Here is an 18,833-nt window from a genome sequence, read left to right on the forward strand (position 1 = left end):
CCAATCCTTGATTTTGTAGTCACTGATAGGTATGACACTAGGTGGCCAATCAGTTACATCAACAGACTGGAAGCTGGATTCAGGGTTTATAGTTGAGACCCATGGTATGGTTAAAACAACCAAGGTCTAAGAATGACAATGCTGGTTTTAGCACTGTTGTCTTTCTTTTTCACAGCATTCCTTTTTAGATATTATTTGATTCTCATTCCATTTCTCATACAACTTGTGTATTAAATTCTTCTTGTCTTTCAAAAAACCCTCTAGGTCCTCCCCCTGTGGTTCATTTGGTAATAACACCTCTTCTTTTGCTTAATTATTTCTCACTTGTAGCTCATTGAAAGTTGAGGTTTCCTGTCAAAAGTGCAGATAAATCAACCTTTGACAAATACACTTTATTAAATGCATAATACAGTGCATATTGTATAATGATGTGCATTTATGTATAGTCTCTATCTAAGGAAAGAAAAAAACATCCATGTTTTGCCATTTTTTGTCATTTCTTGAAATTGAATCGAAAGTAAAAAGTTCCTAGTGCAGCCTTGAACATGCAGAATGTCAATGTTTCATTATGTAGCTAACTATGTAATTCAAGATCTAATGGAATGTAGAAGTAGGATTGCAAGAAATCATCCTTCTTGGGTTAATTTGCCTTTTCTCATGCTTGTGTTTGGTATTTTCTTCAGTCCATTTGTCAGACAAGTGACTCAAACTAATGAGCACCCTTTCTAACCCCCCCACCCCCCCATACCTCATCTCTGCCCATGTGCATACCCCCATGCTTCCCCTCTTGCTTATCACATCTCCATTTATAGCAGACATACAGTTCACGGCTGTGAGAATGCTCCTGTGTCTGCTGGAATAATTATGTCAGTATGATTCAGCTCCTCTTGGCCCGCCTCCTGGGCGCAGTTAGTGCCACCTGTTTCCAGCGCAGTCGGCTGGGCGCCTGGCATGAGTGTGCGCTCGTGTGCGTGGAGAGAAGGGGGAGATGGTTGAGCTATGCTTAGTCAGAGAAGCATCGCAGACGTGGCAGCGCAGTGGGCTATGTTTAGTCACAGCGCCTCACTGATAGACCAGAGAGAGTCTTGCTCGTCCACCATCTGGCTACAGCCAGAAAAGTCTGGACTTGTGTCTCGGTACCCTATTTTGCTCAGCCCAGCAAGGTGAAAGTGGGGTCCTCATGCACTGGTACACTCATAAGTTAATTCAACTACTTCAACTCTTAGAACTGTAGAGTTATTATGGCTAAAATTAGCATGTTTTCTTTTCTGATACAGTTACTGATATTGAAACCTTGAGTACTGACTGATACTGATACCTATTCTGTGACTACTACAAGCTGTAAAGTAAAATTTTAGTTAACCCCTTAAAATCCCTGGCTTACTACATACAAAGGCCGATTATTCAGCAAGTACAGGGACTTGCAACTGGCTGAGCTATTCTTAGGTTATAGAAATATGTAATTAAAGTTTGGGCCCTGGCCATTTAATGTACTAAAGCACTTCCCTCAAGATGAACGTCTACTGAACTGAAACACTCACAGCTAGTAAAATGACATCACACAATGTGAAAGATTGTTACCACCGGCTAGGTTATATATATATATATATATATATATATATATATATATATATATATATATACACTGATCAAGCATAACATTAGCTCCACTTACTATATAGGTGCACTTTGTAGTTCTACAATTACAGACTGTAGTCCATCTGTTTCTCTGCATACTTTAGCCCCCTTTTACCCTGTTCTTCAGTGGTCAGGACCCCCATGGACCCTCACAGAGCAGGTACTGTTTGAGTACTATTTGGGTATAGTGCAGTAACACTGACATGGTGGTGGTGTGTTAATCTGTGTTGTGCTGGTATGAGTGGATCAGACACAGCAGTGCTGCTGGAGTTTTTAAACACCTCAGTGTCACTGCTGGACTGAGAATAGTCCACCAACCAAAAATATCCAGCCAACAGCATCCTGTGGGCAGCATCCTGTGACCACTGATAAAGGACTAGAGGAAGACCAACACAAACTGTGCAGCAGCAGATGAGCTATCATCTCTGACTTTACATCCACAAGGTGGACTGACAAGGTAGAAGTGTCTAATAGAGTGGACAGTGAGTGGACACAGTGTTTAAAAACTCCAGCAGCACTGCTGTTTCTGATCCACTCGCACCAGCACAACACACACTAACACACCGCCACCACGTCAGTGTTACTGCAGTGCTGAGAATGATCCACCACCCAAATAGTACCTGCTCTTTGAGGGTCCATGGGGGTCCTGACCACTTAAGAATAGGGTAAAAGGGGTCTAACAAGGTATGCAGAGAAACAGATGGACTACAGTCTGTAACTGTAGAACTACAAAGTGCACCTATATGGTAAGTGGAGCTGATAAAATGGACAATGAGCGTAGAAACAAGGTGGTGGTCATAATTTTATGCCTGACCGGTGTATATACACATATATGATTTAAATGCAGTTACAAGAACTGACAATTCTCAAGATTAGGTACTACCCTTATTAAGGTACTACCTTTATTGACATAGGTGCTACAGCAGACATGTTAAACTGGGGACCTTCTGGGCCAAAGTACTGCAGAGATTAGCATTTACACTCATCTAGCGCTCTGAATTCAATTCATGAAGGCCTTGGCAATTAGCTGATGAGCTGAAGCAGGTGTGTTTAATGAGGCAGTGTGCTGAAGTCTGCAGTGGTTTGGCTCACAAGGACTGGATCCTGACTCATGTGTGCTACAGAGTACACACACAGCCACGTCATTTCCATAGAAAAGCATTGTTGTTAGAATTGGACTCTATGGACTAGTTTCCTAAGATCACCATGTGCTATGTCAAAGGTCAGCTAAAAGACTATAAAGATGCCCAGTGTTGAGGTTTGGAGCAGTGAAATCACATTACCTGGACTAATGAGGCCTTAGAACACTTTTGCAAAGAGATGGATGGCCAGACCAAACCATCCAGCATTAGTCTCTGAATGTTCTTGTGCCTGATTGGAATCAAATCCCAACATTAACATCTAAAACCTAGTAGAAATCTTGCTCTGAAGAGTAAAGGCTGTCATTGTAGTAAAAGGAACTCTTTCGTAATACCCTTCTCAGAAAATGTTGGACAAGCACCCTACCCAGAAATGTGGGACAAGCAAGTTTTTGTATACTTCTGGACATATGCAGTACTGTACAAAAGTCAAAAAGTCAGAGACCACCCTTTCTATGATTAAATTTCCAGTCAAAATGGTCATTAAGTACATTGTATTAATTTTTCAGTGTCAGGAAAAGCAGGAAATGTATTTAACAGACATTTACACATAAGCCTCTGACACTATATAATTTCAATACACTATATAATTGACAAATCTATCAATATGCCATTTTTGTCCAGTCTTTTGTGCACCCTACTGGCCTTTTTACTCTTCTGTTCTTCCCATCTTAAGACCATCAACTTGCAGCTTTATGTCCTTCCCACAAAAGGTTTTCTCAATGGTGTCACTGACATTATGTCACTCTTGAAAGAGGACACTAGCATACCACCCAAAACACAAGCAACTACACAAAACACTTTAGGTGCTTTGTAATTTTTTATTTTCATGTACATCTAAAACACCTAAATAATATATTTCTGATGAGATATAAGAAATAAGAAAGAGGAAATTCATAGGAAAAAAATACAAGACCACCAGTACTGTTTCTGTCAGATAAACAGTACCTAAAGCTTTCATCTGAGGAAAAAAAAATCTGCCCATCCTTTCACTGTGAGAAAACAACTCAGCATTATGGATCTGAAAGGATGTGTAGTTTGCAATAAGTTATTACTAAGAAGAACATTTAATCCAGAATGCCAAAACCCGCCATCTGAGATGTGACGTAAGGTTTTATTGACTGATGCGACTGATGAGTTTTTAAATGAGATTACTTGGATCGTGAGAAGCAGAAAATGCAACCAACTTCTAAGACTGAACTTTGGAGGTGTGGAAAAATATCCATGCAGATTTCTTTGAAAAACTGAAAGCAAGTCTCCCGAAAAGAATGAAAGCTGGAAAAAAAAAAAAAGCAAAGGGTGGACACACTAACCACTGAAAATATTGATATTATATTCAGCTGTTCAGTCTTCTATGGCTTCAGATAAGGTTGAGGAAGGCAGACAAATTGCAAAAGAGAAGAAGATATGAGGTAGAGCAAATTAGCAGATAGAGCAGAAGGAGATGGTCTTTGTTCTCAATGTCTCTCTTTCTCTGTCTCTCTCTTTGTGATGCCTTCCCCCCTACATTATAATCAACTGCATCGTTGTTCAACATTTGTCTTTCTTCCAAACAAGACAGGCATTGTTGTCAGGCAGTAATCATAGCAAAGGGAATTTTCACCGAATGTGGACTGTTCATTCCACCACAGGCATGAAAACACTGTACTGTCTGGTCTTGAGAAGAGCATTGCTTTCCTCTTTGTCATTTTGCTCATGTCTGTCATCTCTGCTCACACATTATACTAAGCAAGAGTGTGCTCAGGAGTGGCGTACAGTTTAGTCCATCATTGAAGCAGTATCGAGAGATAGGCGAAACAGAACGCAGGCGGTTTCCCAGTCACTTATTAAACTCAGGCTTGAAGTAAGTTATGTTGTCAATGGGTTTACCTGCATGAAAAAGGGCATGATGGCATAGCAGGAGCCCTGGACTTACTGTTGTTATAAATCTTGAAATATAATAATAACAATTAAATATGAAAAAAGGAAAAATGAAGACATATTAAACTGTATATTTCTATTAATTATTTGACAACTACTGTAAAACATTAATCATTTATGTAATTATTAGAGTGAGAAACTGTGTAGGCCCATATACGGGACCTCAGGGCTTAAAGGTTAATGAAGAGTTCTTAATAATTTTCTAGTCTCACTGATTGTAGTGAAGCAGATTTATGTGTTTACAAATGGCAAATTGTTGTTAGCACCTGTTCTAATTCAGTGCAGTCGTGGCTGGAGGTGTGAAGAGGTAGTTGTCTGTAAAGTGTACTTTCATAGGTTTACAGATAGATAGATAATAATACATACTCTGTGGTCTAAATTGCTTGGGAGTATTTAAGTTCACATGCTTAAAGAAATCGTTTTTTCTCAAGGATCGGCGTCCCTCTAGTTCCATAATGTAGGCTCTTTCTAAGTGGTTCTTGGCTTGGACATACTGTTCTATTCAGTATGGAACCTTTACATTAAGAGCACATTCTTTACACCATGACACACTCACATCACATTTGTAAAAATGCCTCTGTAAGTTTTTTAGGGAAACAAAAGTGTTTTTGGCTCCTAAGAACCCTTGTTGGCAGTTTATTTTTAAAGAGTATCAGATATTTTCTATGCCATTCATTGCAGGCCATTTTCTCTGGCCTGGTGGGCCTGTCTCAGGCTATGATGTGGCCCTTCCTGAAAAAGCCTAGGAGCAAATTTGAGACTGACTGCTGAGTTGCTCAGTCCTGCCTAGCTCCTTCTCCGTCTCATGCTCCCCTCCACTCCCTGCCTACACCCCAGGGGAGCATGAGCCATGTGGTGGGCTGGCCTACGATCAGAGGGGCAGACGCCGCGTTTGATCTGCTCGCTCCACTGCTACACGCGACATCCGTGGCGCAGGAAGAGGATCTTTAATAAAGCTCCTTCATTTCCTTTTATTTTCTTCTCTTCTTCTCGCTCCCTTTCTTCCCTTGGTCTGCTTAATCGCTCCTGCATTTCCTCCTATGCCTTCTCCTTCTCCAGACATGGCCTTTTTTCCCTCACTGTTTTCCTTCTTCGACACGTCTCTCCTGGCTTTAGCAGTAGCTCAGATGTGCATCTGTGAGGCCTAATCTTGAACAGGTCAATAGCAAGCTTGATTGGGTGTAAATGCTGGTGCTTGTTGTGGGTACGGTGATATACTGTAATCCTCTTCACTTAGGCCTCAGCTGCCTAGCATAGATCCGGTATAGGGAGGGTAAGCATGGACATGCCGGTGGCAGACTGGAGATATTGATTTGTGTTTCATAAAGCATGAATAGACTGGGTTAGACAGAGAGAGGGACAGGGAAGGTGGGTGTTACCATTGATTGCCCAGTGTCTCTTGATCAGAGTCTCTTTTGTTCCTCTCTCGGATTGTAACCGAATGCGCTAATCGCTCGGCAACTGAAGGTTTGTCTGCTGTCTTATAGACCCGAATGGTGGCTGGTACTGTCTATGGCTACAAGTTACATAAAATAACTTCAGGATACTTGTTGGTTGTAAGAAGGACAAGGGCCTTTCACACAATGCCAACACAGTCATAAAATTCAACAAGCAAGAACACAAGGAGTCACTGGAAGAAGAAGTAATGCTCTCATATCGTCTTTTATCTTCCTGTCCAGGACTGCTTCATGTTTACTTGATTGCACTTGTGGCATTCATGGTTTTAATATGTTGCCCTAGAAATAACTAACATTGATGCCACAAGCTAGCATGCTAGCATGCACATTACAGATTCTCTAAACTCTCAGTGTCTGTGCTTTCAGATACATTTACCAGTGATTTACATCTCATTTTCTTAGCTGAGACTTCCATACCCATGTACTACTGACCAGTAAGACCATGAAGTCATGAATATCCTTTCTGCTAGCAGCATGCTAGCATGTAGCGTCACTATTGACTAGTCCTAGAGCAGTAAAACCTTAAAGTCAGTGATGTGCCACCAAGGGATGAAAAAGCAAATAATGGTAAACGTTATCTATTTTTAAATATTTCTTGTGTTAGGCATATTCACCTGCTAAGTCCAACTAATTTCAAGATAACTGTCAAGAGGTTTTCAAAAGCAACATAAAGAAAGATTCAATGCAAAGACATTGTGAACCAAGCTTACACAGTTGTAAACTTTATTCTGTTACTTTCAGAAGAAGTGTGCGCTGATGGTGATCGCTAGGGACATTCCTGAACTCACTGTGGTAGTTCAGAGTGCATGAAGTTCCCATCATGCTCCTCTTCACTGCCATTACCGCCTCTATGCCGTGAAACCGCAACAGGAAATAGCAATATTATGGTCGATACTGCGAAGGTACTGGATTGGGTCCGTGCCACTCTTTCTAACCACAGAAACTCTTTGAGACCATGGTAATGGACAAAGTGGGGCACCAGCAAACCCAAAGGGATGCGTTCCCAAGTGGAACTCCTATGTACTTCGTCAGTGTGGTTAATGAGGTTGAGATGCAAAGTGTATCTGGGCCGTCATTCCTTCTCTTCCAGACGGTCTCATTTGAGAGCTTTTCATTCAATGGCTGCTAATTTATTTATCTGAAGATACTTCCCTGCATGTCACCTTGTGCATGAATGTCCCCATTTTCCAGAGTGTTCTTCTGGCTTATTTAGCAGGGTTCCTCATCTGCACAATGGTCTAAGTGGAGGTGAGAATGACTAAATAGGTCTGCTGGTGGAAGGAAGAGGCTGGAGCATGTGCAAGTTCAGGCTCAGGCCCCTCTGAGTCATTAATTGATTTTGTGGGTGACTAATGACTTTTTTATTGAGCAGTGTCCTAATGCTCCTGCAGGGGAAAAAGGCCAAACTGACCGCATCTTGAGCAGTGTCCTAGATTTGCAGGACAGCCAGTCTTCACCAGGGTCTTCCACCTTTGTCTGCCATCAAATACATTAGAACCATGAGGAAAGAAAGCAGAGTTTGTCAACATCCGCTGTAATCGTAGTTCCTCAACAATTGTTCAATTAAATCAGCCAACAGTTCAGGACAGTTGTTAGCATGGTGTGTTGCTGGAAGTCCACTGATGGAACATTTTGCATTGTTTGAATAGAAGTGCCAAGACGCAGGCTATTAGGGAAACAAAAAGGTTTCTGCTGCAAACTCTATCAAACAGATCTGTTATGACAGAAAATCAAAACGAAATTTAATTTAGAACTACAAACTTATGAAATTCGTCATTGCTATGTATCATGTCCGACAGACTCAACTGGCCATTGTGCACACACACACACATACACTACTATTTAAAAGTTTGGACTCCCTTGTCATATTAATAATTGCTGTTATCTTATTCATTAATTACTTATAAAGTGTAGATTGAAATACTATAAGCTTGACATCAGAAGGTAGTTTAAAACATTTTAAGTTTTTAGGGAACATGAAGATGTTTTGGAGTTAGGTTAAACGTCTGGTGGACACGTAATTTCCTTTTTTTTCCAGCTCCCTGCAAATTAAGAACCAATGAAGAGTCATTTTATACATGTTACATGTATACAACAGTTTGGTTTTTTTAATTATTAAAAACAATGATTCCAAACTTTTGAAGTGTTTACTTTAAACACATATTTCCCTATAATAATCTTCTATTTAAAAAAGCTTTTGTTAGCTAGATTGAACATGAAAACACAAATACACTAGCCTATCTTTATTCAGAGAGGAACAGCACAACAGCAGCTAACGAGGCCTTCCTTTAATTTATCCTTTATTTACCTCACTGTGTCCCTCATGTCCTTGTTTTAATGGTAGCGGTGTGTGGATATTGCTGAGGGTCTGTCTGTGTTTTGTTGTGTGTTTGAGGTCTGAGCCCTGAGTCAGTGTCTGTGGAGGCCATCTGCCCATCTGACCACAACTGATCCATCCTCAACCGCCAGCACAGCATAGCCAAGAGTCTGGCTCAAAACAAAGCCAGTCTGTTTGTCGCTATGGCATGGTACAGTCGCCTAGTCACTAGCTTAGTGTGAGGTGACAATGCCATAGGCTTAAAGTTTGGGGCTAACAGGCTAGAATTAGTGAATAAAATTTGCATTTTGATTTTCTAATTATGGGCAAGAACAGTGCAGTTTCATAACAAAGGAATGTGCCATGTAAACCTATTAGTAATTACGTAATGTAAATTAAAAAATGATTCAGAGTAACTTGTTTTAGCCCCTTAGGGATCTATGCTCTGAATGTATGGAATAAAACAACGGAAAACAACAAAAAATGTTATTTGCTCATATGTATATAATTAAAGAATCATCCACTGAGAGTGGTAATTCTGTGGTGTCACCCCAGAGACCCCTTTTGGCACCTTTCTTTGAGTTAATTGATGTATTTTGTGTTGTTTTAGCTGTATCAAGTTTTCTGTGTAAACCTCTTATGTTTTGGAAGATTGTTTTTAGTTAGGAAAATGTCCCTATACCGTGATAGTCCAATCCAAAGTCACATTATAATGGGCTAATTTTCTGATATATTTCTCTAGCTGGTTAAAACTAAAAGCAATGCACTAGATTATTGTACATGCCACATCTCACTGTACATCTCACTCAGTTGCCCAACAGATTCTGAAACAACAGGTTTATACAACAGCCTGTAACTGGCCAGCAACGATACTCATTCAGTAATGAACAAAGATTTTCATTCAGTGGTGAAACAAAATATACAAGCAATTGAGATGGTCCTTCTTCATCTGCTCATTTTACTCAGTTCAAAGCCACATTAACCATCAGCGTTATAAGTAGAGCAATATAAACACTACAGTTATAACTGGTTATAAAAGGGATGGTGAACAGCTACAGAGAGTTTTTGTGCTTCACGTTCCAGTCCTTTTTTTCATCTTTCAGCTGCTGCTTCTTGTTTCCTCTTGGATCTCCACCTCCAATCCCTTGCTCATCCTTCATTCCTGCTGCAGGGCAGCATCTTATGGCTGGATTTGAATTCTCTTTTCTTAATTAAAAAAAAAAAAGACATAATTTATGCACATAATGTTAGGAACTTTATGTGCATAAATTTGAAAAATTGTTTTCAGTAAAAATAACTTTTTTTTAGAACTTATTTACTAACTAAAAACATGACACATTAAAACAAGAACATCTTCTTAATATATCATAATGTATGCACATACACATACATTAAGTTATACTGGAAATAAATTACATTGGGTAAAAACAAATGCCAGTACATTGCTTCTGTGTGAGTTCTACAAATGCCTCTGATTTGACATAATAAAAACTCAATGATGCTATTTATATTTGATAGACCTTCATTCATTTTTACTACTATTGTATGGAATAATGTATTTTTGATACATGAGTCAATGTATGCATATTATTTAAAAGTAGTTTTACGAGAAATCCCTGCATTATAAAATATTACTGGAAGCCTTTCTTATAGCAATTGTCCCAGGGAAATGAAATTACCTTCATTTTGTCTGTGTTGCTTTAAGAATGAATAAAATCATTATTGACCCATCAAAGTCAGCCCATTAAACCATAAAGAAACGCGAAGTATCAGATCTACTTACTTTAGGTATACATCAAGAGGGAGTGCCACAGTGCGTGTATGCATTGAGTAATCGCACATATTTTTATATCCGTCTGGTCGATGTGCACTGTCTTTGTATGAGTGTGTATGTGCTTCTGCTTCACTGCGTCTTCTCATCAATTCAACATTGCACTAAATGGTGCCTGAGGCGTATCTCCAGTAGCTGCCTGGCCCCTCCCTCCCACGCACTACTCTGGCCCACAGAAGGCCAAACCAGGCCTCAGAGCTGTAAACATACCCAACATGTGTATATATTAGTCTTGTGGAAAAGCAATGAAGTAAAACTAAAAGTTTCCCCAAATTGTTTAAATGAGTTTTTGCAGCACTTGCCCTTTGGCTTGCTGCTATTACAAGGTTGTTTGAGCTGGTTTTCTGTTCTATTACTAAGCAGAGGGAAATGTGTTGAAATTATTGTCTGTGTTAAACCACTGTTTGATGCAGTTACAGCAGGTGCAGATTATAGTGTATTATATAGTGTGTAAAATGTATTCCCTTCTTACTCCTTGTTAGATGCAGAATTAGCAGTGCTGAAAGTTTCCGGACCTTCTTGTCATCCCTTGGCTTTCTTGAAAGTGCTGAGGGATTAACATATTCAACACCTTCGTGCCTTTGTATCTGCAGTTCTCTCTCTCTCTTTCACTTTCTCTCTCTCCATCTCCCTACTTTCAGGCTCTTGGTTCTGTGCCTCTGCATACACATGCTCATCGCTTGTGTCAGAAAATCAATCAGCGATTTTGCAAGAAGCGCTCATCATAAGGCTGATAGTCTTTGCTGAGTTGAACGGTTTTGAATAATTCACCATATGCCTAAGCCACTCCAGCCAGGGCTGCAGCACATTCGCAGGTTTACTCCATACTAAACCTTACCTGTTCCAAAGCCCTGTGATGGCCGCTATACAAACAATGTTCTGTGAGATCTGCTAATGCTGGATGTTCCTTAGCTAAGTGGTCAAACCGCAACAAGGATCATATAACAATCTGTTGTACAGTCTTATTTGTGGTTATTTTTGGCTTACTCACTTCATAGTTCAACCTTAAACTTTGAGGAGCGTTGTTTTTTTCACCATTTCAACTGCCCTTTGCATTATGTGAACATTTTAGAATCAATGTAAATTCATAATAAAATAAAAAAACAGAATGTTTTTCTTCTTCTATGAAGGCGTGTGAAACTATGATGTATAAAGTTGTCAGGACAGTAAGCATTTATTTGTATTTATTGCAATGTAGTTGTTTACTTGTAAAAACAAACTGCAGGTTTGTTGTAAAGGTAGTTGTAATTTTTTTATATATATATATATATATATATATACATATATATATATATATATATATATATATATATATATATATATATATATATATATATATATATATATATGTATACACGGCTGCACAGCCGTTAGAATGCACCGGGCCTTTGGGAGCAGTTCTGAGAACAGATTGAAATTCACACTGGGACCATTACACTGTTGTGTCATTATCCTCTTAAGAGCAGAGTAGTAGCCCTGCCATCCTTTTTGCCCTCTGGGCAGTCCCTCTGCGGCTTCTGATAGTGCTTTTGTGCTTTTATCTTTAAGGCTGCACCATGGAACATTTATTGAAGATATTCTGAGATTCTGAGGACTATTGCTATAGTCTAAGTCACATATCTAATTTGATGATATGCAATTAAGCTTTTCTCCCAGTGTCTATATCAACCTTGCCTTTGGTTCTGTTCAATCTTAAAGGCTTGGCACATACGTCTCTATCACTGCCTGAGAAGAATGAGTGAGTGAGTGACTGAGTGAGTGAGAGAGTGACTGAGTGAGTGAGTGAGTCAGTCAGTCAATCAAGGATGCCTAAAATGAATAATGGCTTTATTGCTAGCTAATCTTGTGTAAAGCTAGGCAGGTGTCTGTGTCAGTGCCAGTAACACTATAAAAGAGTGTGGGCCCATCTAGAAGACCATGGGAAAAGACAGTTCTCAGACTATGATGACGTCACAACGTGATGCTATTAAGGAGACTCTTTCATCAGTAGTAATGTTAATACAGCTGGATTGAGTGAGTGTGTGTGGGCTGTCCATTCCATTCTAACATAAATAAATAAATAACGGAGGCAGCCTACACACACATGCACACTAGAGTATGGTGATGGTGTATGAATGTATCAGAGTGTATTATACTCTGTGTGTAGTGTTAGTGACCCAGTATCATGCTTTCTGAATGTGTGCATGTGCGTGTTTGTGTGTGTGTTAGTTAGCCAGGGTGAGAGAACAGGACAGAGTGCTTTGGTCTGTCACTTCGCTGAGCTGCTAACTGATATGTCAGAAAATCAATTAATTACTTTTAAGTAGCAGTTAACAGCATCCACACAATACAACCACATTAATTATTAAAGAGAACTAAAGCTGAGTTATTTTCTCTCCCTCTCTCTTAACTAACGGGTCCACACAGTGTAAGGAAACAAGAGAGAGAAGAGGAAAAAGGAGAAAATAAAGGTGGTGGTGATGAGACGAGTGGGAGAGCAGGGAGAATTAAATATAGAGAGGGGAAAAGGGACAGAAGGGTCATTGGTGGCAAAACATTGATGGTCCATTCTCGGAATTAAAAATGCATGGATCTAGAAGGTATTCTGAATTTTGTAACTACAGATGCCTCCATCCTTGATGGGAAAATGAATTTGAGATGCTGAATTGTTTGAGTCTAACAAAAGCTATAGAAACCTGCATGTCCACCTGCTCCGGCAGCAGTTGATTACCCAAGCCCCAGGAAGCTCAGGGGGCATTATTGATCCTGTGTGCCCAGCACTACTGGCCCCAGGGTGGTCTGTCTCTGGGGGCTGAGAGGGGGCAGACTGCCTCTGGGCAGTGAGGAAGAGGACATCTTTATCTAGGGGTAAATCTGTGTTTGTGTAAGGCATTTTGAATAACTGTGACTTAACTGTGGTAACAGTGAAAATGGGCACTTTCTGGTCCCAAAATCTGACCATGATTCTCTGTGGCTTACCAGCTTTTCCCCCTTTTATACAGAAGCTGGATTCTCTCTTGAACTATTGTCACACTTCCATCCAGTCAACCAGAGAACCCTCAACCCACTGAGGTTCTGCCATGGCCTGGGTGAGGTTTGGAAAGGGACTTCAAAAACCTCTGTGGTCACTTGCTGCAAAGGAAACTTTTTCCACATGGACATAGATCAGTTGTCAAGCAACCACCATGGTTGCTTATATATCAGCCATGCTTTTAGCAGCCTCTCCAAGTGTAATCTGACTTTTCCAGATGGCAACCAGAAATTGACAGAAACAGAAAGTCTCTAATCTTCATGTAAAATAAGCGTTCCTAAATGTCTCTTGGTCAGGGTATACAGTTCTAGGAAAAAACATGCATGCTTCATTTACAAAAAATCCATTGAAAAGTTCTTTGGGGAACCACAAGTGGTTCTTCTGTGGGATCACTCCAAAGAACACTTTTAGTACCTTTACTTTTAAGAGTGGACTTGCATCCACTGGATACAGGTGCTGATGGTGATTGTCTCGACAGGAAACTAGTTCCCAGGAACAGCCCAAAAGCAGCAGAACACCTCTCTCTTCACTTAGAGAGAAAGAAAAAGAGTTCAAGCCTTCCTACCACCTCTTCTTCATGTTCATGAAAACTTCACATTGGTCTTTCCTTAGCCTCCACATTTGTGGCATGAAGAGAAAAAAGAGGGAGCACAACGAAGAGAGAGAGAGAGTGAAAATCCTGTCAGTCACTAAATGAAATTAGCAGTTTTGAAGTGCCCCGAGGCAAAGAACTGGGCTTGTCTCCTGAGGCCAGGGTTAGTGGGGGAATATATTAGCTATGAATGCACACTAACTTACCATCTCTCAGCCTTTCCTTTTTTTATATCAGGTTTTTGCTGGTGAAGGAAGAATATAAAGGGAGAGAGGTGTAAGGGCAGTTGAGTTTTTTTTTTTTTGTTCTTGGCCAAGAAACTCTGGATTCTCCCTATTTGGATCTGCTAATCTGGACAAAAGTAAATATGAACTCGGGCCACTATAATACATCAGGACCGCTCACGTGGGCCATGTACCTCATGAGGAAGGGTCGTAACACCAGTGGGCTCTTTGGTAATGTTAAAACTCTCCAGCTTTTTGTCCTTTATTGTGTTTTCCAGTTCAGTGTGTTGTCTTCTTTCCTTTGTGGCACTTTTTCCTGCATGTAGTAGTCTTTCAGTGTGATCTTCTGCTCATGATTCCTCTTCCACTGTTCTTTTTATCTTGCTCTTAATGAAGGAAATAATCTTCAGTACAGCTAAGAAATAATATTTAGCAAACGTTAAAGAGATAGTGTACAACAATTGTTCTCAGTCTTGGTCTTGCATATTTTTGGGTTTCTTGTTCTCAGGAATCAGTTCAACGTAGTGTTCTTGTAATCATTGAGATGTTTCCCAGCTGAGTATAGTTCCTGCCAAAAAAAAAATCAAAATTTTTTGCTGTTTTTATTTTTCTATATCATTTGAGCTCAGCAGCTACCCTTTACATTGTGTGAATATTTCATAATGAATTGACCAATGGAAATGCTCCAAATTTGTACAGAATAAAATCTCTTACATTAACAGTAGATTTTCTTTTTCTTTAGCAGTAATAGGAACCAGGGGTTGCGATATAGAATTGTTCACATAGGTGGTGTTTTATTTATATATATATATATATATATATATATATATATATATATATATATATATATATATATATATATTAGGCAGAATATCTTTTAGCACATTTCAAACGTCTGGTTCCCATCACCACCACTGTGAACAATTCTGATTCTGCCAGTTTCTCTATAATGTGAGCATTTCACATCAAAGAATGACTTTAGTTACATCTTAATTATTGAATTATGCAGAGATTTTGAAACATTGGTGGAATTCCCCTTTATGCTTTGATGTTGAATGGGTGTCATAAATAGATCTTTGAATCATGGCAGTCTATTTGTAACCTTTCGACGCTGGTCAATAGATTTTATAGCTGACTACAAGCGCTATTGATCTCTAGGCTCAAAAGTTATCAAATTACACCAATTCAGAGTTGGTAGAAACGGAAATGCAGTGTAGCGCTGGAGCTCTTCAGTTTGCAGAGTATGCCACAGTCTCCTAGCGTGTAGTCTGGTGTGATCACTGTAAATAAGCCTACTGGCAAGGGAAAAGTATCAAGAGATTTTTATAAACAGAAAAGTTAGATTTATCATATCATTTTTTTGGTTTTGTTTTGTTTTTTGTTTGTTTTTTTAGCCTACGTTGGTCCGTTTTTTCGTAGTATTCTTTCCACGTTCTCTACCGTGTTTAGAAGTGTAATTTATATAGTCTAATTTGATTTAACTCGCTTAATTTAGAAGTTTAAAACGAATTATGACCCATGTATGTGTTTATTACCGTCTTTTTTTATTTTATTTTCACAGCAAAATGACAACAGATCGACGGGTATATAATTTTTCATGCGTTTGATTTCCTGTCTGGTCTTAACAAAAATATATATTTCTTCGATCTGGATTTATTTTTCTGAAATGAAAGACAGAATCTTGTTCATTTCCTTCCAATGAATGATGTTTATCGTATTTATGCGAGTGTGGGGCTTAGCAGTGTCATGACGTAAACATTTCTAATGCTTTTTTTCTTCGACAATAAATCAAGAAATCTTTTTTAAAGAAATCTAATGCCACCCAGACAGTCTGAAGACATTATTACATTATTCTAATTTAGCCTGAGTGTGAATATGCACACGAGGCACGTCTACAAAATACAGTAAACTATAAACGTCACTTCATCCACCTACATGGTATCTTCCTTTCTGCATGACATACTTCTTATTTTGTTGTGTTCTCATTGTGTCTCATTGTGTTGTGTAGATTTTATATATGCAGAACGTGTCCTAATGTTATTCCTGTCTGTTAAGCTTTTTAGTGAGCCGAGAAGGTTCAGATCACAACATCAAAAAAAAATTCATCTAGAGCAGGGACCGATTCATTAGTTTTAGAAGAAGAGAAACCAACTGTTCGGTTAAATATAATGCTACTGGAGGCCATGAATACTGGCCTACAAAGGGCAGAACCTCAGAATGAATTGGGGGAAAACAAGAAAATTGTAAACTAAAATTCCACCTAATTTGATGGTGCTTCCGGTGAATGGGCGTTTATAGCGTGCATTATTCAGCCCTTTGATTTGATTTCGCAGTTTGCTGTCTCCTCGATGAGAACACGTTGTGTTATTAATCAGACGAAGAGCCTTCTTGACACACGTCTTGAAGTTTTAGGTGAAGTGTCAGTTTTTTAAGAGCCTAGCCAGAGGGATGTGTATGAAAAATGAAAAATCCTCCTGCTTTCTGCTACGTCCGTGATTCAAAGTGACCGGCCTTCTCTCGCCTTACTGTAAACTTTGAACGTTGATAGCAAACTAGCATGTAGAGTATTTACAAGCTAGCATAGACTGGTTTACCATGATGAGGAGGGACCTGGAAGTAAATAGCAGATTTAGTGTATAAGCCTTCCTGTCATGTATGTAATGTGGAGGAAATTCTCCCACAGTTCCTCCATGGTAGCACTTCTGCTGTAGTTAGCATGCTCGCACTAAAGGCACGCGTTTTAGCCCAGAATTTGAAAACTGTAAGATCCCGTGAGATATATTCTGCAAGCTTTCCTCCATCGCATCCACGGAGTTTAAAATATATCTAATACCACCCGAAACCGTCAAGATATCAAGGCAGCAAGACCCCAAGAAATTAATAGTATGACCATGAAGAGCAAGTCACCATTTAAGTCGTTTGCTGCCCCCTGCTGGCTGCGTGTTATCCATTGTAACTACGCAGCCACAGCCCCAGCTCGCACGGCCGCAGCTGATCTCCCATGTCAGAGCTGATGCTCGAAATGTTGCTCTTGTCGCCACACGCAGTGTGTTTGTGAAAAGTCCTGGCTGTCTTTTGAGGACGTCTTTTTTGTTTTTGAATGTAACTTAAGCTGGGCTGCACAACCAGAAATGGCTAGACTGCTCACACAACTAAATCACTGAATCACTTACTTGTTGACAGCTAGCCCAGTAACCGTCACTGTCTTTAAAAGTAGCAAAAAAGAAAGCAAACCACGAATATACGACGGCCTAAAGTTTACAGAGTGTTGTTACCCTTATATCCGTCTCATTTAGAACATAAAACGTCGATTTTCTCTCAGTACAGAGCCGCTAAGCCGCCTACTTCCAACCTCAAAACACAAAACTGCCACAGATCTCACGAGGCCACGCGCCGCGCTGAGGAATTCCATTGACCGCTGTAGCTGCGAGCCGGACTCTCGCTCTGGCTTCGGACGCTCTTCTGATTGGCCGAGCGCGCCGAGAGCGATCGCTGCTGGCCAATCGCGGCGGTTCGGAGGAGGCTCTATGCAAATCAGACCCGCTGAGCCGCATTCCTGCGCTGCCCGCTGCCAGTAAAAAGCCGCCGAGCTGCCGGGACCCTTCATTCATATTTCAGCGATCTCACTGCGAACACACGGCCTCTACAAGGAGTGTGACCCTCCATATACACACACACAAACGCACTCACTCACGAGACGGCCAGGATAAGTAGGTTCCTTCAGCAGCTTCGCCAGTAACGCTTTGCTCAGATGAATGAAGGCGCTTTCGTAGTTGGTTGAAAATATCGTCTCAGACGTGAAGGCTCGCGAGAGAGCTGCCAAGAGAGAAGTTTCAGAAAAGAACGCGCGAGTGTCAGAAACGGCCTCGCGAGTGTCAGCTCTGCTGCCTCGAGGAGAAGATTATGGGGGTCGTCTGTGTAGATTCATTTAATGGATAGTTTGATCCTGTCTCGGAGGCTTTAAAGCGAACAGTATCAGCAAGTGGAACTTTCTCCGTCGCGAGGCTGCACGGATACAGACAGACGAGCAGGCTGTCAGAACTGAGCCTGGCGGCCCGGTTTGGCAGACCGAACCACTTCACTGGCCGGAGGGAAGTCAGTCTGTGAACAGAAAGCGTTCGCAACTCGCGTCTGGAACCGTAGCCGCCAAAGCAGCGCAACAAAACAGGATACCAATGGTTTTTCTTTGGGACGCCAAATACGGTAATGATGTACTTCTTTTAGTTTTGCGACCGCACACGTGCAACCGCAGCTCTCGTGTTTTGATGTAGGCGATTAGTCTGTTTTGCTGTTTCGATCTGAGAGTCCTGAAACTCTTAAATAAGCGTTATACGACCTCTTAAAATATTATTTTTACATCTTATTTGAGTGCTCTTGTGCTTATGCGAATGTGCCTGCTATGGCCTGAGCCCAATGACCAAATATAACGTTCCCAACAGCGCCAGCGCACCTCTCTCTCTCTCTCTCTCTCTCTCTCTCTTTGGTGTGAGGAGGCTGAATACTTGTGTTGGGTGCTGCGTTTGGAGAGTGTGTTTGGCTGAGTGACAGTGGGTTTTTTCTCCCTGTCACTCTCAGCCCTGCGGTCTCGCCGCTTTCAAGCTCATCGAGAGCGCCGCTGGCTGCGCTGAACCGCACAGGAGCTCCCCAAGTGGCGCCGAACTTTTTCTGTGTTGAATCGCAGAGCCAGCGTTTAAGACATCATAAT

At 40.5% G+C, this 18,833-nt stretch overlaps 1 protein-coding gene across 2 annotated transcripts in view; it reads left to right on the forward strand.

Moving 5' to 3' along the window:
* The window catches only part of runx1 (RUNX family transcription factor 1), a 58,842-nt gene that overhangs the window by 15,484 nt on the left and 24,525 nt on the right, over positions 1–18,833 (forward strand). The window contains exon 1 of one of the 2 annotated variants that reach the window (XM_036557496.1): positions 16,952–18,331. The exons of the other annotated variant lie outside the window; for it this stretch is intronic. Coding sequence (XP_036413389.1) covers positions 18,304–18,331 — 28 coding nt within the window. The 5' untranslated portion in view covers positions 16,952–18,303. Of the gene's footprint in view, positions 1–16,951; positions 18,332–18,833 lie in introns of those variants that run through there. 2 annotated transcript variants of the gene reach the window in all.

Source organism: Colossoma macropomum, unplaced genomic scaffold (assembly GCF_904425465.1).
Source record: "Colossoma macropomum unplaced genomic scaffold, Colossoma_macropomum, whole genome shotgun sequence".
Taxonomy (NCBI): domain Eukaryota; kingdom Metazoa; phylum Chordata; class Actinopteri; order Characiformes; family Serrasalmidae; genus Colossoma; species Colossoma macropomum.